Raw genomic sequence first — 22,874 nt, forward strand, 5'->3', positions numbered from 1 at the left:
CGTAAGTGAATGGGATGTTTTCGGTCAATTTGGAGATAAAAAAGACAAGAGTTGTGCTACTTTATCCATTCATTGAAGACGTTTCGCCCATTGTTCAATAAGCATCATCAGTTCATCTAAAAGAGTGTTATTAGCGATACATCTAATATGAAAAAACAATTAAGTAAATGATCTTACCTTTAAAAGATCTGTACCATTAAAATGTTATTATTGCAAAGAAACATCAAAAATTAATATACTAAATATATCAGCAAAAACACAGAACACAGAACGCCGGAAGATTCCCAATTTAACTAATTTGTTTTAAATTTCACTTTTGAAAACATTGATTGATTAAATCTATCAAAAAATATAATTGTCAATTTTGAATTGTTATATTAACAACGGCACGGCTAGGGTTCTTGACTGTTATGATCATATCATGAAAATGAAGTATTTGAAAGCTCGACTGTCAGAAATGACAATCAACTGGTGAGATTGAAGGAAAAGTTTTATAGATGTCAACATAAATGTTATGATATAATAAAAGAAGTTGAAGAAGAAACCAATAATTAAAAGTAGAATACGGAAGAATCAATTTTGTAGTATTAGTGCATGGTAAATTTGGCTTAAGTTGCTGATATCAGTTCTCTTATTTAATGCATTAGGTTGTTTCAAAATATGACACATCTCCATAAATTTCTAATTTATATACGCAGATATTCGCGTTCGCGTTCGCGAATGTTCAAAAAATGACATTCGTTACATCACTAATATATATATATATATATATATATATATATATATATATATATATATATATATATATATATATATATATATATATATATATATATATATATATATATATATATATATATATATATATATTTCAAATTATTTTTCGACCGTACTGTTTTAAATATATATATATATATATATATATATATATATATATATATATATATATATATATATATATATATATATATATTGAGATGATTGGTCTTTAAAGAAAATAATTTATAAGTTATATACTAGATAATATTAGATATAACAAGTATTTGGTTATTTTAAGAAGTTATACACTAGAGAATTTTATAAAAATATATTTATGTGAGGGCATTTTTAAGAAATTAGCATATAATAATTGTAAAAAGTTGTATTTTAATGTTGTAAATATATTTAAGTGAGCGATGTGCATAGGCAACCAACTATACAGTAACTGACAGACAGAAATTAATAATTTTTACGAATATAAGTGGGGTTATAGTTGTTTAAAATGTGTAGTTTATTAAATTAGAATGTTAAGTTACTAATTTAAGTGTATATTCTGATCTGAAAAGCCTAAATGTCAACAAAATTATCAATAGAAAATTAAAGAATTCTCCAGAATAGAGAATTTGACCTTTGTTTACGGTGGAACATTCTCGAAATAATGGTTATGTCTGTGGATCGAACATATACTTTTTTCGAGAACATCCATATAGAAGAAATAGAACTAAATCGAACATCATTTCTTACGAGATGGTTCTGGAAGATTGAAAAGATATAAATACACGTGATTTGGATTCAAGATGGCAGTTTAGTAAGAAAGTCCATTCAGTTAGTCAATCAGTTATGAATTACAGTTACTATGATGGCCAGTTTTAGTATGAAAATTAGTTAGAGGCAGTCAATCAGTTACAATTGTTCAATATAGTGAGTTAAATCAAGATTAAGAAACAGTATAAAGAAAATATTATTGAAGATTAAAAATTATGTTATGTCTAAATGATGATAATGGAAGAAGTATTAATTGAATATTAAAATTAAATAATATTTTTGGTGATTGGATATTGATATATTGAAAAGAAGAATAAATATAAATGCTGTTTGCTGGTTTGCTTGGTGGTTTATAAATGCTGTGAAGAAAATATCTTAAATTGGTGGAAGCTGATAATTGGAAAAAGTAATTTCACAAAAACAAGGATAACCGAAGCTGCGAAGAAGACATTGAGTGGTGATTATAATCTATACAGTGGAAAACAGTTCATTTAGTCATTCAGTGACAGAAAGGTACAAAATTTTGTTAATATAATTTAGTTAGTGTCATAACAATTTCAATTTTGAAGATAGTTTGTTTAAATTTAACATTGTCTATAGAATTTAATTAGTTTCATAAGAATTTCAATTTAAAGATAGTTTATTTTAAATTTACATTGGCTAGGTTAGATATATATGTGTTTCATAATAGATATAATAAAGATAATTTAAAAAAGTACTTACAAACTAATTATTTGAGAACCGCGATAAAAACCCTATATTATTAAAAAAACACTCATTGCTCATCATTCACACACAATACATCATAACAATATATATATATATATATATATATATATATATATATATATATATATATATATATGTATATAACTTACATATATATGTAATTCTCTTGCATGGAACTGAACCTTGAACGTTTAAAGCCCGCACTATGAGTTGTCTGGAGGCCTGTGAAATGTGGATAATATATTGGATGCTCAGAATATCCGTTTCGAGAAGGATAAATATGAACAGAGAAATGGTGAAAATTGTGTAACGATATGTTTCATAATAGATATAATAAAGATAATTTAAAAAAGTACTTACAAACTAATTCTTTGAGAACCGCGATAAAAACCCTATATTATTAAAAAACACTCATTGCTCATCATTCACAAACAATACATCATAACAAATTTGGCGCCCACCGCGGGGCTCTCTATTTAAAAGAATTAGTTTGGGAAGATAAGTGCTCTCATATAATTAAATTAATTATCAGTAGAAAGAAAAAATTATAGATTTTATTTTTAATTATATTTGAACAAGTAAAGTCTCAAAATGTCTCAAGGAAAGAAAGGTACAAGAAGCAAAAAGAATGAAGAAGATGTGGAAGTAGAAACACAACCTACACAAGAGGAGAGTTTAGTTCAAGTTCCACAAGATACTGCAGAAATGAATCCAGAAAGAGAGGAAAATGTCAATATGGCAGCTTTGATGTCATTAATGATGCAGATGAACAAGACAATAGAAAAGAATACGAAAAAAATGGAACAAAAAATGGAAGAGAATTCAAAAGAAGTCAAAGAAGACATAAAAAAATAGAACAGAAAATGGAAGAGAATACGACAAAAAATGGAAGAGAATTCAAAAGAAGTCAAAGAAGACATGAAAAAAATGGAACAGAAATTGGAAGAGAATTATAGAAAATTAGAAAAGAAAATAGAAGATAATAATAAAATTGTAAAGCAAATAGAAAAATAAATGGATAAAAAACTTGAAGCTGTAGAGAAAAAAGTAGCAAATGAAATAAAAAATATACGGAATGACTACAAGAAAAGGATAGAAAATGAGAGGACAGAAGTAAAGAGGATTATTCAAGATAACAAGATAGATATAGAACAGAAAATAGAGTTGCAGAAATGTAACTTAGAAGTAAAAATTAACGAAGACAGGAGAAACACAGAAGAAAAATTAGACGATATACAACAAAATATCCAAATAAATAGTAATCAAATAAGAAATGTGGAACAGAGAATAGATGATATTTCACAAATGAGAGACATAGGGAGACCTTACTTAAATTTAACAAATGAGACTGGGATTAAATTCTCTGGTAATATAAAAAATTTGCATCCTAGAGTATACATAAATAGTTTAAAACATAAATTAAGATTTGTGAATAATATTAATGATATTAAAGATTATATTAGAATGACATTAAATGACAATGCAGCCACTTGGTTTGCTAGTATTGAAAATGATTTAGATAATTTTCAAACATTTGAAAATAAATTTTTAAATTATTATTGGGGTGAATTAGAGCAAGCAAAGTTTAGAGAAATTCTATATTTTGGAAAGTATAATCACAATTTAAAATCAAATATGGTAGATTATGCATTGAAACTGATAACCGTTGCAAAATATTTGGAACCACCACTTAGAGAGGAAGAAACAGTCTTAAATGTATCTAGACATTTTGATGCTGATGTTGTGCAAACAGTAACTGTACAAAATATTCAAGCAATAGATAGTTTTATTAATTTTATTCAAAGAATACAAAGAGGCAATATGACAAGTAATAATAACAACAGAAAAAACAATAATAACTTTCAATATAATAAAAATGATAATCAACAATATAGACAATCATATAACAATAATACTAGGTATGGTGATAGTTTACAAAATTTTAATAATAATAACAATAATCAAAATAGACAGAATCTTAATAACAATACTAGTTATAATAGACAAAATTTTAATAACAATACTAATTATAATAGACACGATTTTAACAATAGAAGAAATACAGAACGACCTAATTACAACAGACAGGTAAATTGTGTACAAGGAATAGAAGCTGCGAAGACAGGGAACGAAATCGTACAAGGCAAGAAAATGTGAGTAGAAGTCATAGTAGGGAAAGATATAGGACATCAGATCCAAGTGGTCAGATACAATCTGACAATTCTAATAATCAAAATTTTGTTCAGTAAACTTTCTGAATTACAAGTTAGGCCATTGCTATTATGAAAAACCTTCTGAATTTATTTCTCTAGATGAAGATGAAATTATTGAATCTATTAATTTAATTTATATAAATGCTTTGGCCAAAAATAAAATGATTAAAATTATGATAGATACTGGTTCAGAAAGTACTTTAGTCTCGGAGAATTTTATTTTTAATACATTAAAACTATCAGATATAATAAAGATTCCAAAAATTAAAATTGTTGGTGCAAATAATAAGAAGTTGGGTGAAATTGATAAACTAGCCAATTTTAAAATTAATATTCTTAATAAAGAAATTAATATGCAAGAATTTATTGTCAAGGATTTATGTGTTGATATATTAATGGGAAATGATGAATTGGAAAAGAAGAAAGTAAAGATAGATTTTGAAGAAAAAATGGTAACTTTGGAAGGGCAAATAACTAAATTTATGCAGAAAGATGAGGTGGAAGAAGGAATAAGAGTTGATAGGATATTATTAAAAGAAAATAATGATGTTTATGAAGAAGAAATGTATTTTGATGATAGGGATATGTCCCAAAAGAATGTGAAGAATAATTATTGTAGTGAATATTTAAGGAAGGGAAATTTTAAGCAGATGGATGCCTACGAGGTGGAGTGCGTAAAATTGGAAGCAAGGAATAATGAGTACATAATGAAGAATAATTTTATTTGTAAAGAAGAAGATATGATAAAAGTTTTAAATTGCCCTGAAGAATATAAATCAATAGTCGTTTCCATATTGCAGCAACACAAGGGACTTGTCAATAAAGAAAATAGAATTGCACAAAATTATATTCATAGTATAAAAGTTAAAGAAGAAAAAGATTTTAAAACAAAATCATACCCAATACCATATAAATACAGAGAAGAAGTAAACAGCACGATTAATAATATGTTAGAAGATGGAATCATTGAGAAGGCAGATACACGTTTTATAAACCCTATAGTAGTAGTGCGTAAAAGATCAGGTGAAATCAGGTTATGTTTGGATGCAAGGAATATTAACAAGATCACTGAAAAGCAATTTGAAGCATCAATGAGTATAGATGGAATACTAGGAAGAATTACAGGAATGTCATTTTTCACTAAAATTGATTTACAGCATAGCTTTTGGTTAATACCTCTAGAAAGAAAAAGTAGACAGTATACAGGATTTCAGATAGATGGAGTAGTATATCAATTCAAAGTAGTACCATTTGGACTTCAATCATCTTGCAGTGCTCTATGTAGATGTCTTCATGATATTTTGGATTAATATGAACATTTTGTAATTCACTACATTGATGATATATTAATTTTTTCTAAAACGGCTGAAGATCATGAGAAACACCTAAAAATTATAATAAATAGATTAGACAAAGTTGGACTAAAAATAAATCAAGAAAAATGTACATTTTTTCAAAAAGAAGTAATATATCTAGGTTATAAACTTAATACTAAGGGAATCGAAATGGATCCAGAACGGACACAGGTCATTCAGGAATATAAAACACCACACAATTTAAGAACTTTAAGAGGATTTATTGGAATAATTAATTATTATAAAAGGATGATACCAGATCTAAGTATAAAAGAAATTCCATTACTTGAACTACTGAGAAAAGGTGTAAAATGAAGATGGGATCAGAGAAGAGAACTAGCATTCCAAGAAATTAAAAACATGTTTCTGTCAAATTTAAAAATATACTATCCTGACTACACACAGCCATTCATATTAAGAACAGATGCATCCATAGAGAGATTATCAGGGGTATTATTACAAATACATGATGGGGTCGAATACCCAATACAATTCATTTCAAGAATTACAAAGCCACATGAAAAGGGTTACTCAGTTTCAGAATAAGAACTAGCAAGTATTATACACTGTGTCACAAAATTAAGATTTTATTTGTTGGGTAATGAATTTACAATAGAAACAGATCACCAAGCTTTAACATCTATATTAAATAACAAATATGGAAACAGTAGAATACATCGGTGGAGTCTAATATTGAGTGAATACTCCTTTGAAATCAAATACATTTCTGGAAAATCCAATATAGTGGCAGATGCTTTATCAAGGTTAGAAAATACATCACAAAAAGGGCAGCGAACAATAAAAATTGGATTAAATCAATTAATAGAAAGTACAGGATTATATTCTAAAGAAGAAATTATAAGAGATCAGATCAATTTGAGTGAAAAACAAAAAGTCCTTAAGAAAGATGGAGTTTATTATAAAATAATAAATGGCATAGAAGTATATGTAATAACTAGAACTTTAGCAAAGAAAATATTGAAAAATTTACATAACAATTACATGCATATTATTTCAAGAAAGCTATGGATGCTATTTAGGGACAATTATTTTGCAAAGAATGACATAAGTATAGCAAAAGAAATTACTACCCAATGCCAAATATGTCAAATAAACAAAGAAAAGAATTTCAAAAACCAGAACACATATAGATCTAATGTTGTATATGAAAAACTAAATACAGTGTCCATGGATTTTATCTCAAATTTAGTTCCAAGTCCAACAGGAAAAAAGCATATACTAGTGATAGTTGATTTATATACAAAATTTATTAAACTATATCCCTGCTCAAGAACAAATGTTAAAACATTGAAATTATATATTAATCAATTTTTCGAAGAAATAGGACCATTTAGAAATTGCATAATAGATAACGCTACATATTTTAACAACCAAAAATTTCGGGCATTTTGTGAGAGAAAGGGAATCAACATTCATTTTACAAGTATCAGACATCCTCAGGCAAATCCTGCAGAAAGATATATTAAAGAAGTTATAAAATATTTAAGAATAGTGTGCCAGAATCAACATGAAACGTGGCAGCAACATATACCACAAGTAGAATATTTTTTAAATAATACACATAATTTAAATACAGAGGAAGTACCAGAATATTTAATGTTTGGCCATATAGGAAACAGAAAATGGATTAGTGAATATAATCAGGATATGTTAGAACAAGTAATGCAGAAAGTGAATAACCGAATTAGGAGGAAAGCTGAAAAATATATCAGAAGACAAAATCGAAAAATAAAAAAACCAATCACATTTCAAAAGGGAGATAAAGTGTTAATTCGTTCACTTAGAAAAAGTAATGTTAAAGAAAACCGTTGTAAGAAATTACAACCAATGTTTGAAGGTCCATACAGAATTGAAAATCAGAATGGAATAAATAGTTATGGGTTAATAGATGCAAAGAATAGATTAAGAGGCATGTTTCATATCAACGACATCTTTAAGTATTATGAAGAGAATGAATAATGTTTTCTATACTAACAGCTTACTGATATATCCATTTTATTCAATAGACTTAATTTGTTAAATAAATGGTAGATTTCATTATTGTGAATCAATTTGACATCATACTTGTTGTCTTGTACATATGGAAATTATTTTGTACCCTAAAAATCATAATTTGGGGTTAGATACAAAATTGATTTTATAAATGTCTTTCTAATATAATAAAGTGTAAAACTTACCAATTCATATGGATGAAAGCCTGTTGAATGGAAATCATTCCTAGATTTTGTTTATAAATAAACATAACACAATAATAGATGATTAGATTATATGTTTATTTTCTGATATAGCCTCCATTTTCAATTGCTCCATTTGACATGACAGTTTGACAGAGACAGATAACAGGGATATATTTAATAGAACAATAAACTAATAGAAAATTAATATTTAAAAAAATAATAAGTAAATTATTTATTTTAAATATTATTTTGGGGTATTGAGATGATTGGTGTTTAAAGAAAATAATTTATAAGTTATATACTAGAGAATTTTATAAAAATATATTTATGTGAGGGCATTTTTAAGAAATTAGCATATAATAATTGTAAAAAGTTGTATTTTAATGTTGTAAATATATTTAAGTGAGCCATGTGCATAGGCAACCAACTGTACAGTAAGTGACAGACAGAAATTAATAATTTTTACGAATATAAGTGGGGTTATAGTAGTTTAAAATGTGTAGTTTATTAAATTAGAATGTTAAGTTACTAATTTAAGTGTATATTCTGATCTGAAAAGCCTAAATGTCAACAAAATTATCAATAAAAAATTAAAGAATTCTCCAGAATAGAAAATTTGACCTTTGTTTACGGTGGAACATTCTCGAAATAATGGTTATGTCTGTGGATCGAACATATACTTTTTTCGAGAACATCCATATAGAAGAACTAGAACTAAATCGAACATGATTTCTTACCAGATGGTTCTGGAAGATTGAAAAGATATAAATACCCGTGATTTGGATTCAAGATGGCAGTTTAGTAAGAAATTCCATTCAGTTAGTCAATCAGTTATGAATTACAGTTACTATGATGGCCAGTTTTAGTATGAAAATTAGTTAGAGGCAGTCAATCAGTTACAATTGTTCAATATAGTGAGTTAAATCAAGATTAAGAAACAGTATAAAGAAAATATTATTGAAGATTAAAAATTATGTTATGTATAAATGATGATAATGGAAGAAGTATTAATTGAATATTAAAATTAAATAATATTTTTGGTGATTGGATATTGATATATTGAAAAGAAGAATAAATATAAATGCTGTTTGCTGGTTTGCTTGGTGGTTTATAAATGCTGTGAAGAAAATATCTTAAATTGGTGGAAGCTGATAATTGGAAAAAGTAATTTCACAAAAACAAGGATAACCGAAGCTGCGAAGAAGACATTGAGTGGTGATTATAATCTATACAGTGGAAAACAGTTCATTTAGTCATTCAGTGACAGAAAGGTACAAAATTTTGTTAATATAATTTAGTTGGTGTCATGACAATTTCAATTTTGAAGATAGTTTGTTTAAATTTTCCATTGTCTATAGAATTTAATTAGTTTCATAAGAATTTCAATTTAAAGATAGTTTATTTTAAATTTACATTGGCTAGGTTAGATATATATGTGTTTCATAATAGATATAATAAAGATAATTTAAAAAAGTACTTACAAACTAATTATTTGAGAACCGCGATAAAAACCCCATATTATTAAAAAAACACTCATTGCTCATCATTCACACACAATACATCATAACAATATATATATATATATATATATATATATATATATATATATATATATATATATATATATATATATATATATATGTATATAACTTACATATATATGTAATTCTCTTTGCATGGAACTGAACCTTGAACGTTTAAAGCCCGCACTATGAGTTGTCTGGAGGCCTGTGAAATGTGGATAATACATTGGATGCTCAGAATATCCGTTTCGAGAAGGATAAATATGAACAGAGAAATGGTGAAAATTGTGTAACGACAAAAGACGAGTTATTTGGGTATATATTATATAGAAGGACAGACTATAAAAATTTTAAGATTAACAATTGAATAATTGAGGTAAGATCGAAGAAAGGGGGGAGCCGGGTAGAAAACAATGTTTATCTCATAAAAATGTAGGAGACTGAGCCGGTTTAAATTAGCAATCACTTTTAAAGATCGCTCGAAATCGATAACAATTTACGGAAATTGTAGCCAACCTTCTGTGAAGATGCCAAGGCACAAGAAGAAGAGATACGAGGAGTCATGAGGACGGTATCTTAAGAATCTAATGAATCAATATAATATTAAAGTTTTTAAATAATAATTGTAAGAGAAATTTTTTCATTTTAGTCGATAAATGAAATATTTTCAACAATTTCAGATACTTTCGAGCACGAAGAAGAGATTTCAACAGAAAAAGAACCATCCAATGCTAGTATCGATTCTAGTTCCACAGACCAAGATGATTGGGAAGAAGTTATGCGTAAAATTTTCACTCCTCCCGCTGAAATTCACATTGAAGGTACTACCGAAAAAAATACAGTCTATATGGTTCCAGTTCTAAACGCTTCCGTAAATACAGAGGAGTATAGAGAACCAAAGATTCAAGGTAATATAAGATTATGAAATTATTAAGTATAATGTGTATTATGATGGTAAACATATATATTTCTTCAGATAAATCCTCTCTCCGCTATGTTTCCAGGTCATCGAAGTCAGAAATTAGAAAAAATAATACAAGGTGAAGTATGGTAAATGTGATATAGTTTTTAAATAGTTCACTTTTATACGGGTAAAACTTGCATTTTAAATGGAACAATGATAACACAAAAATGTGCAATACTTCAAATATAGTTACTAATTGATCTTATCTGTCATATATAAGCCATTTTTTTTTGAAAAATGTTTTGCATTTTTTTTTTAATTATGTTAGTATATTATATTTACCTCGACGTTTAGGGCAAATGTAATAATTCTGTATACCAACCTATAAGTACGTTATTGAACAAATATTGAAATCAAAAAATCAATTAAGAATTGTAACCTTTAAAAGAAACTGAGAATATAAAAGAACCGCTTCTATTGACAGTTGGTTCTGGCAAAACCAGGACGATATCGCTTTGGTCTACAATATCTATGTCCTCCATTACCGGTCATGAAAACGCGGTTTTTGCAAATCATGTGAACTTTACTGTCCAAGCATCATCGCATGACTCTGTAACCATTCCAACAAAATGCTTTATTAGTTGTTTGATGCAATATCTGACCCAAGAATTAGGAGTTACGGTTTGGTCAACATCTTTATTGTTATTATCATCTTCATACTCATGCCAAAACTCTACAGAATTGTCGGAATCCATATAAGGTGGAATTGCAGGTTGCAAATCTGTGCTGCTTGACGAAGTTATTTTTTTTATTTCTTTTAGCTGTTTTTGGTAGTGTTGCGTTTTAACTGTTTTCTCTTAGTCGACTTACTGCCTCTTCTGAGGTTAATGTTTCAGAACTAGGACATACTGGGGACTTTTTTGTGTTATCTCCGGCTTAGATGCTTGACGAACTATTGACAATACCAAATTCTCAAATGATACGGTAACACTAGGTTATTTTGTAGCACTTCCTTCTTTTAATGTAGAAGAAGCTGCAGTGTCATCTTCTGATGTAGAAGCCACTGCAGTGTCAACCACTTTCGAATTCCCGTTAATCCAGATACTACTTTAAGAATGGTTCCATCTTTTTGGTGTTTTTGGTCGAAAGTTTCATCTGGTATAACATTTATGTTAATTGGGAATAGGTATTCCACGTTTTCGGAATCCTCTTTCTATAACTTCTGTTAAAACAGCTTTCCAGGTTTCGCAGAGAATCTGCGAAAACATTCTTTTTAGCAGTTTTTGGCCCACGTGCTGTCTTTATCAAGATATCAACTTTTCATCTCATTTTAGATCTAATGTTTGCAAAAGATGACTGCTGTGTGGTGGTATTTTTAATACAGATATGTTTTTCTCGATCGCTACTTCAAGTATTTCTAAGCTTATATGGGTCGAGTGACCATCATAAATGATTAAATCGGGACATTCTAGACCAAGTACTGGAATCAAAGTTTTCCGGAAGTAGTTTGTAAAAATATCACTCTCTATCCAACCTTTCTTACTGGCAGCATAAACGGTAATTGGAAAATCAAGTTTGGGAGGTGCAAGCCACTGGTCACACAAACGCTTACCTTTAAATATTATTAATGGTGGGTTTTTACCGTAAGTTGCGTTGCACAATAAAAGAATAGTTGTGTTTTCTTTACCCGGGGAACTTACTGTTCTCAAAGAAGCTTTGACTGCACCAACTTCTTTAGATTTTTCGGATCTATACTTAAGCTGCTTTCATCTTTCATACTCCATGAGGCTTATCAAAAAGTTCAAGCTCGGTTATAGTTTTTGCCAGCAGGTCAAAATATGCATAGATTATGAATGGATCTAATGCTTTCTTCGTAGCATATTCTACATGTGCCATTATCACATTTACCCCACTTCGTCTTATTTATTTTTTTGTAAAAGAAACAATCGAAGACAAATAAACAAACAAATCTAATAAACAAATTATTTAAAAGAAAAAAATATTCACTAATCAGTTAATGTAAACTCAACTTCTTGCAGTTTATCATCAGCTTCTTTATTGTATAAATTGGTTGTATTCATAGTTTTAACCACTATTTATAACAGTGTAAAATTGACACAACCCTTAAAGATAAACTGTCTTTTAAAAATTGTCTTTCTCATCATTTGAATGAAGTTAAGTTAATACAGACAACGCAGTCACTCAAATTAGCAAATAGATTACCACCAAAATGTTTTATTTGAACCACTTTAAAATATAATTCATCTAGATTTTCGAATTATATTGGAATATCTGGTATTGTTGAAGTTTCCTCCATTCGTCATCATCTTTTGCATTATTTCTAGGGCTTTGTAGATTACAAGTTCGGATCAATTTTGACATAAGTGGTAAAAGACTTTGGCAATTGTTAAAGCTACTTTCATTTAGGTGCATCTTGCCCATGAATGGATCTGCAACTTTTTTACTCCCCTACAAGCTGTAACCTACAAACGACTTCATATTTCGTAAAAATTTCAATTCATCGTCTAAATAATTAATATTTTGCGTCACCCCAATTGCTAGAGACATGTTCTTAATGTTGACAAATTTCGTAATATCTTGAGGATCAATTGTTTCAACATTAGTTTGTCTCACATATTATGAGTCCATGTAAGTATCTAAGCAATAAATCTTTATACATTGTGATCATTTCGCTGTGCAAATTTGTGATAAGAATTTTTTCGCTTTGGAAAAATTTATTTAATTCTACAAATTTTGATAAAACCCATTCCAAAAATAGGTAAAAACAGTTCCCATTCCAAATCATCTATTAATTTTAATTTTATTTTGCTTACGTTGCGTTAAGATGTTTAAAGTTTAGCATCCAAAAAATAAATGATTTCATTTTAACGTTTGTATTTTATGTGGAAATTTTAATGCTAGTATCCCTCGCTAACTTTGTTAAGATTCTAAAATGTACAAGATTAGGAGCAAAAAGTAATTGTAAAATATATAAAAAACTTACCAAACGCAAAACGGGACACTGGCTTAATGAATTGACAGAAGTAAAAATTGATATCTAATGGTTTACTGCCATTAATCTATAATTATTTTTATATGGGCGTATCGTTGGTGTTTCGAAAAAGGTAAAGTGAAGATATGTTATAACTTTAAGAATTATTTAAGATGTTATATTTATTATTATTTAAATCATATTGAAATATACTTTTATTTAGGTTCTGTGTATCTTTTTTGTCATTGACTGCTCTTTTCAGCTTCTGATAAAAATTTATCTATTTCTTCTTTATTCAACACTTTCGATATTTTTGGTTTATAGCCGATGGATTTTCTTTTAAGGAACGCAATAACCTTTGGATATCGGATTATATCTATATTATTTTTACAGTTTAGTGTGGACTTAAGCATCGAGTAATTGCTCCAAAGGCTTGATGGCTTCAAGATATTAGATTTTTTCATTAGATATGCAAGAATGATTTCTTCATTTATAGTATGTACATTTTTATCATTGCTCCATTTTTTAAATAAATCGTAGACCAATTATTCATACCTCTTTCTTGACTTTACTGACAATAATTGATAAATAGCGGCTTTAGCAGTTTGCCTAATCTCATCTGGAATCATTTCGACTTCACTTTCACTGCTGATTTTCATTTCTTAGAATTGAAAAACGAAAAACTGAGCGAAAACGCACGAATCTTAAATGACAAGCGTTGTCATAATAATATACAAAGTTGATGTTATTGTCAAAGCCGTTACCTAGCTGCCCAAAATCGTCCCGAAAGTGAAAAACATAGTCCCGAAAGTAGCCACTTTCGGAACTATTTTTTCTCGAGTTGTGTAAAATGGTACTTTTGATTTAATAAATTATACCGAAAGTTTTATTTTCGGGACGGCTGCAGAAAAAATAATTTTCTCATTTGGTTGCTCAACTAATACATTGTCTAACATTTTAAAAGTTATTAAAGCTCATGACACATATTTGCTTATCCAGTTCAAAATGATTATCTGGTTCGTAAAACCAAAGTTAGCGTGAATAGGTTTGCAGTTGACTTTATTTGTTTTATATAGATAAATAAAAGACAACTAGGTAAAAATTTATTTGTTCAAAGGAATCATTTAGCAACAGGGTCAAAAACAAGATAGCTATGAGTATTATAAATAATACATGAAATTATAAGCAATTATTGTTCTATTATACAGAATCACTATTCGCGAGTTTCATAGGAGCTTTTCAGGTTTTAAAGTGTTAAACTGTGTACAAACACAGTATTATTTCTCGGTAGATATACAACTTTCTTTATTAAGTATAACTTGCGATAATTCCCTACTTTTCTTACTAAGATAGGTAGTTATGCATCTTTTTAGTTGTACGCTTATAAGCAAGGGTGATCCATACTTTATTTTATGAAAACGAATTCATTTAGTGATTCTGTTTAAAATTTGGTATGGAATTTTCCTAACTTCGAACACTGGCCTGACAAATGATTCAAATAAACAAATAATGTTAATATTTCAAATAAATTTATTTTTAGTATTTGTCATTTAATGTTTTAATATAATAACCACAATATTACAACTAAGCTTATTTTATTTCTTCCTATTTTACAGAACTTCACATTAACCCGATAAATTCATCTGACTTAGAAAATAAGACAATGCATCAATTTACTGACTCAGTGGAATCGTCTGAACCCAGCCACGATGAATACATGAATCCATTCCTACCAGAACTCGACAATGACACCTTCGTCAACTCTTTACACTCAGAAGAGCACTTTGTTGATCACGATAACCATGATAACGTTTCTACCATCAAACCATCTTCAGGGGAACATCATAACGAAACCAGTAAACCAGCACCCGCTGATCAACATGGCGACAGGCTGGTTCTTGCTTCTGTTCATGAGAATAAAAACGAAGAAGTATCTACACTGCCATCAATGGATACCGAAGGTTAGAATTATTTTATCTTCTATACCCAATTTCTATTAAAACCATAATATTTGTTTTTAGATACAGTCAAGTCAACTAAACCACCTTCTTTGGAATTCGATCAAATGAACCGAACAAATCCATTCGATAACAACACGGCCGACGCCACAAAACTGAAGAAAGAAGAAAAATCTTCCAGCGCAGAATTAGAAATCGAGCCTTTAAAACCGGAGGTGATGATCATCATTTCTGACAGCAATGAAATGACCTCCGAATTATCAGCTACCACAGAATATATTACTACAGAAGGTAACTGTTTATTTTGTATTCGTTTCTTATTGGTAGGGATCCATATTTTCCTTCAAAATATGAAAAAGATTTTAACAATGTAAGCGTCATAATGGGTATCAGCAATATTTTATAGTCTTAGTAAATAATAAAATTATTAATTTATATTCTCAGTCAAGCATCGCATTATTTAAAAATTACGTACAAGTGTATAGTTTTCAAAATTGTCATTTTTTTTTTTTGTAATATATAACAAATTAATAGTGCTATTATTTAGTATCAGATTCGGCGTTTTTAAAACTGATAAGTTAGCTAAACATTGTTGTTAGTCGTTTCCGCCTCAAAATCAAATGTCAATAAACTGAGAATCTGAGGATGTTACCGTCACTTAGGTATTTAATATTTTATGATATTTCTGTATTATAATAAATATCCTCTAATTTTATTACATTTTAGGTAATAGAATCTCAGAGAACTCTAATATACAAATCAAAGACGACGCAATAAACACTAGTACTGATTCATCTTCTACGAATGAACAACCTATGAATACCACAACAAATCCTGTGGGCGCTATTGATAATGCAATCACTATAGTTGGCACTACAAATACATCAAACGAAAATATCGAACCTGAAAATCACACTGAGAGTCAAAATAATGTGAATCAAGAAATTCGCATTGATGAAATCATGAATAAAGATAAAACTACTACAGAAAAATCTGAAATTAACAGTATACATGTTGCTTCAGAAAGTGTAGATGTGAACGAAACCAAACTTGCAACCACTGAAAAAGTAACCACCGAACATGAAAATATTAACGTTGTAAATTCCTCCGAGGTGATAACCGATAATACAACGAATGATAGTATTAGTCAAATTCATATAGCTGAAGTACTACCAACCGAAAAAACCAAAGAATCTGATACAAACCCAACAGAAATCCGAATGGAAGAAAACATCACCACAGTTCTTCCAGACATGAAAAACGATTCTTCCACTGAGCCTCCTAAACAGATAACAACTTTGCCAGCTGATATTATCAACAACATTCACAGCAATAGTTATTTTGATGAAATAGTTCAACATGATGATGTTGTGACATCAGAAAATTCATCTTTTGTTGAAAGTACAGCAAATTCTTCAAACGTTAACAATTTTAACGTGATCACTTCTAGTACTGAGGATCTCATTGCTTTGGAAACAACAACGAATATAGAAGGAACGACTATTCCAGATATTGAGGTAAGAATAAATGTTTCTACTTTATTTATTTTATGCCTTGAGTCTGTTTGGCTTATGTACAAGGGTTACTACTTACATTTTGCAACTAAATAAAATAAACGATGGTTCATTCAAAATGAGATTAAATCACGTATCGAAGTATTTTTATTTGTATTTCTTTTGCATGATTTCTAAGACGTAAAACCTTTGTACTGCAGTCGTTTTGGATATAATAAGTGATTCTTAGTAAATATAATGAATCCGAATTTACGTAGTAACAAGGCAATTACTCAACAATTTGACATTTCGATTTCCACTTCGGAAATCATTCTCAGAATTTTGGTTTAGGTTCAATAATTACTGTTAAATTTGAAACTAGATTTTATTATTCCATTAAAATAAACGTTTTGGCGGGTAATCCTTGCCTTTGTCAAGATTCTTAAATGTAAAAGATTGAGAACAAAAAGTTATTGTAAAACAAATAAAAACTTACCAAACGTAAAGCGAGATACTAATATTAATGAACTGACAGAGAATAAAAATTTACACTGATATCTCATTTATTAATGTCATTATTATATAATTATGAATACATGGGCGTATCGTTGGTGTTTTCGAACAAGGCAAAGTGAAGATATGTTACAACTTTAAGAGTTTATTATTTTGTTAAATTATTTAAATTGGATTGAAATATATTTTAAATATGTTCTTTGTATCTTTTTTGTCATTGATTGCGTTAGTGTTTCTTTTTATTTCTATTAATTCGTATATCTATCTCTTCTCTTTGTTTTGGTTAGTTTGTTAAAATTTTGATGCTTTCGAAGTCAAATTTATGCTTATTCTCATTTTCATGCTTTGTGAGCACAGTGGTATTGTTCTAGTCATATTTGTGGGAACGTATTCTGGATTAAAGCAGTTCTTTGTTAGCTCAACACTAATGCAATCGATTACAAAAAAGATACAAAGTACCTAAATAAAATATATTTTAATCTGATTTAAATAATAATAAATACCAAAATAAAAAACTCTTATAGTTGTCACATATATCCACTATACCTGTTTCGAAAATACCAAAAATACGCCCATGTAAACATAATTATATAATGACAATAATAAATGAGATATCCGATGTAAATTTTTACTCTCTGTCAGTTCATTAATATTAATGTCTCGGTTTTTAAGTTTAGTAAGTTGTTATATGTTTTACAATAACTTTTTGTTCTCAATCTTATACATTTTAGAAGAAAAATTCTTCTAATAATTTAATTTTATCTGACTCATTTATATTGACAATTCAGACATACATTATACATTTTAATAAGATAGTTCATTCGATTGCATGAAATCAACTTTAACTTAAGAATATTCATCAGAAAAGGTCTAAGCATGTAATTCGTCTTTAAAAAGACAAATACATGCCATGATGACAGTAAAATTCTCCTGTTAGTGATTTCATGGTAAATTATGAGGGAAAAACCAGGAAAAAAACCTCATAATACTATCTCGACATGGTAAGTAAGTATTTGGTCGTGCATTTAGTTTACCTTCAATAAACACCAAATTCTGATTTTATATGTTTGTTATTTAAAAAACGTTAATGATGTATGCTCTATATGTTACTGACTTACTAATAATGGTATTTTCCTTTTAATAACTTCCTCTTTCAATATGGGTAACCAGATCCTCCTACATTCTGCCGAAGAATTTGCGACACAATTGGTCTCATTTCGCATAATTAGAGCCGCTTCTTTGATTTTCCTCTTTTTACCATCCGTTTCTTTTAGGACTATATTTGAATCATTCCATTGAAACCTATGTTCATTATCCCATGCGTGTTTACATATTTGAGATCTATTTTATATATTTTAGAATCTTGACAAAGGCAAGGACTACATGCCAAAATGTTGACTTTAATGGAATAATAAAATCTAGTTCCAAATTTAACAGTAATAATTGAACCTAAATCCATGAAATACTAACTTTATATTAAATATAGTATCATAGTATATTCAAAAAAGAAACTCCACAAAACTATATATATATATATATATATATATATATATATATATATATATATATATATATATATATATATAATGCAAGAACGCAGAAGGATTTCAAATAATTTATCTCAAATATCTTTAATAAACAGTTCTAAACAAGTGTCCCGAATATAAAATCACCATTTTTTTTCTTAGAATTACTAGGTTGTTAGTATAGTGTATGACATCCACAGTTGTTGATTACTATCATTCAGTAGCAAGACAAACTCATGATCAGATGGTTAATGTCTTGCTGCGGTATTCTGTTCCATTCCATTGAAGGCACTTAAACAGTCGCTGTCTTGTATTAAACGCAATATTTTGTTGTAAAATGGGTCTGCCCAATATGTTCCATACATGCTCAATTGGGTTTATATCTGGCAATAGGGCAGGTCATGGTAAAATCTTAATTTCATTATCTTCGAGGAATGTTCGCACTACCTTGGTAGAATGCGGACACGCATTCTCGTGCATTCATTGAAATTCGCACCAGCTTGTTATGCAAAGCGTACAACAGTAGATTCGAGAATAATATCTCCGTAGTCTGTTGCGTTTAGAAACCGTTCCAGACAAACGAGATTGGTTCTTCGACCAAGATTGATGCCACCCTATACGATTATACTACCGCTCCATACCATTATACTGCCGCCTTGCTGTCTATGAACCTCCTGCACGGTGACCAATTCAGCATTGCCAGATCGTCTCATTGTGTGTCTTATATCTGGAGTAAATCCAAATCGGGACTCATCTGTCAACAAAGTAGAGGCAGATCCACGTCTAACCCAATCGGAGTGTTCTTGTACTCACTGAAGTCGATGAGCGCGATTTCCTATGGACACTCTCACAGGTCTTAGAGCATGTTACCTTACTTCATGTAGTCTATTTCTAGTGATTTAGCCACTTACAAACATCTGATGGGTATCTTGAAGCCTCATTTGTAATTGTGATGAATTTACAGTGCGATCTCATTAAGCCTACAACCTAATAAAACAGTCTTCAATCTGGAAACAGTCCTCAATCTGGTTGGTTATTCTTGTACGGTCTATATGACGTTTAGCAACATCACCAGTTTCTTTACACCTTAACAACAAACAATTAATGACACTTATGTTCGTGTGGTGGACCTTTTATTGGCATTTGCAAAACTAAATAAAAATCCACATAGCCATCGAAAATCAAGTACCAATAAAGAAATATTACTTTTTATCTTAGAGACAAAAACGCTTATTAAAGTTTTGTTAAGTTTTTTATAGCCATTCTTAATAGCATTACCGTCCAAATTGGTACAATAATCAACAAAACAACAACAAAGATTAAAAACAGATTTATTTATTCTTAACGTTAGGACACAAAACTCATTCCAAATTAATTTAATTTAATTTTTTCTTGTTCTTTTAAAAAATGTAGGTGTTAAAATGTAAACGTAAAAGACTTTTTGAACACCGTGTATATTAGTGATTGTCTATAAAATAATATGTAGGTTCTATTCAAATTAATCAATAATGTTTTAGGAAAATGACCTAAGGAAGTTAAACAAACCTGAACCAACAATGATAGTAGCAGAAGATATTGAAACCGCTACCACAGTAGTAAACGTAAAAAATATCAATGAAGAAAAAGAAGAAGAAAACGAAATTTCAACCCAAACCAACCAAGTAACAACTATGGATCCAAAGCTATACGAAGTAAAGGAAACTGTTGCAGATGTGACTACTACAGAGAAGTTCTTTGTTACGCAGAAAACAACCACTGAGTCGAAAGAGGTAAAAAGAAACTACAATATACTGATTATTATTATGTGAGGATTGTAGTCAATTATATTTTGTCCTATTTTATTACTATTATTTTATATAAACCGTTTTTCAGGACGCATAAAAAGGAATGGAAATAGTTCTGAAAGGTTTCCCTGATTGGTATATAAAACTAAAATTAATATTATAAAAAGTAAGAACAGAAGTCCAATTCCTGTTCCTGTTCCAAACAAGAACAGGAAACTTCCTTCAAATCAATTAAAAATAATAAGGCACCAGCGAGCGATGGTGTACCCGCAGATCTATATAGAAGCTAATTCAAGGCATTTGGCGAAAAGAAACAATGCCAGATGAATGGAAAGAAGAGCTTATTGTACCAATCTACAAAAAAGGAAACAAAAAGAAATGTAACTACCGGGGAATAACGCTGCTTAATACCACCTACAAAGTCCTTGCAAACATCCTGCTAGAAAGAACCAAAACATACACAGAAGAAATCGTTGAGGATTATCAATGCAGATTTAGACCTGGCCGCTCCGGTCGGGTGAGTTTGTTCATGAGCTTTATCAGATGTTCATACATTTTAAACAGGCATTTGATAGAGTATGCAATTTTAGACTGTGGACAGCGATGCAGAAACTTGTCTTTAAAAAAAAAGTACACAATTTGATACGGATGTGTATGGAAATGTTACGATGTTAGGTGAGAGTTGGACAACAATACTCGGAGATATTTGAAATAAATAATGGACTTAAACAGGGAGATACACTTTCACCACAAATCTTCAACTTAGCTCTAAAACATATACATAGAATAAACAATAATCAAAAAACCGACTATATCATTCCATCGAGAAGGACCAAACTTACTGTTGGCATTTGCAGACGATATCGATTTAATAGGAAAGACTAGATTAAGGATGAAGGAGACTTTCGTCAGGTTCGAGAAGGAAGCAGAACAGAACATCAGCATCGATGACTTAAACTTTAAGAGCATCAGAGAATTTAAGTATTTCGGCACAAAAAATTTGAAGACAATAACAGATCACAAGAAATAACCAATAGAATAAAAATCGGCAACAGATGTCTTTATGCCCTTCAAAACTTTGAAAAATCGAAACAAATAACAAGACATATAAAGTATGCTAGCGAAAGTAAGGATGGACCCCTAGTGATGTATGGTAGCGAAACGTGGACGATAACAAAGGCAGACGAAGAGCGACTACGTGTTTGGGAAAAAAATCCCAAGGAAGATCTTTGGGCCTGTGCTTGATGGAACAGCAGGAAAATATAGGATAAGAACTAACAAAGAACTCGAAGAACTATATCCAGACGCTAACATTATAAAATAAATAAAGTCCAGAAGACTCCAGTGGGCAAGACACCTCAGAAGACATTCTGACGAAAGAATAGTAAAGCTGATATGGGAAAAACTCCCAACTAGAAAAAGACCATGTGGAAGACCTCGACTCCGGTGGCGAGATGATATAGCAGGAGACCTTAAAGCTATGGGCGTGGAGAAATAGATGGATATTGTTGAAGACAGATAAGAATGATGGCATGTTGTAAAGTCAGCTAAAACCCATGAAGGGTCGTCACGTCACCAGTGGCGGATCTACAATTTGCCTTGGAGGGCGGATGGGGGCTGGGGTAATAATGGAACAACAACTAGAAGACATAAAAAAAGATAAACTCAAACTACAAAAAAGACATAAATAATAACTTACATATATGCATTAAGTTCCCTTAATGTTGCTCACTAGCTGGTTTATTAGATTGAATTTGTCTCTGTCTGTGGTTTAAAATTCATATCAGCTAATATACTTTTATGTTTCAACAATGTTTTATTTAACTTTGGACCTTGTTGGAGGGATTTCTCCCCTTTGCACATTCACCCCATATATCCACCACTGAACGCCATGGAGTAAGATCTTCCTAACCATAATGTTTTCACTATAATTCAAGTTATCGAGAAACGAAGAGAATTTAACCTAGCAACGCATATCGCATATATAGATTTTGAAAAAGCCTTCGACTGACTTCGATTATCCAAAAGTTAAACGGATAAACAGAAAAAGCATACAAGATCACAGAAGCTGTTTTGAACACAGAAAAGAGATTACGTGTATCACGTACAGTTATGATAAGGAATCATAAATTTTACTTCAACAAAGCAGATTAAAGAAAAAT

At 29.7% G+C, this 22,874-nt stretch overlaps 1 protein-coding gene across 1 annotated transcript in view; it reads left to right on the forward strand.

Moving 5' to 3' along the window:
- LOC140436949 (uncharacterized) overlaps positions 1–22,874 on the forward strand; it is a 243,695-nt gene that overhangs the window by 165,466 nt on the left and 55,355 nt on the right. The window contains exons 10-14 of the mRNA XM_072526131.1: positions 10,223–10,450; positions 15,055–15,399; positions 15,460–15,687; positions 16,123–16,913; positions 20,446–20,697. Coding sequence (XP_072382232.1) covers positions 10,223–10,450; positions 15,055–15,399; positions 15,460–15,687; positions 16,123–16,913; positions 20,446–20,697 — 1,844 coding nt within the window. The remainder of the gene's footprint in view (positions 1–10,222; positions 10,451–15,054; positions 15,400–15,459; positions 15,688–16,122; positions 16,914–20,445; positions 20,698–22,874) is intronic.

Source organism: Diabrotica undecimpunctata, chromosome 3, assembly GCF_040954645.1.
Source record: "Diabrotica undecimpunctata isolate CICGRU chromosome 3, icDiaUnde3, whole genome shotgun sequence".
Lineage (NCBI taxonomy): Eukaryota > Metazoa > Arthropoda > Insecta > Coleoptera > Chrysomelidae > Diabrotica > Diabrotica undecimpunctata.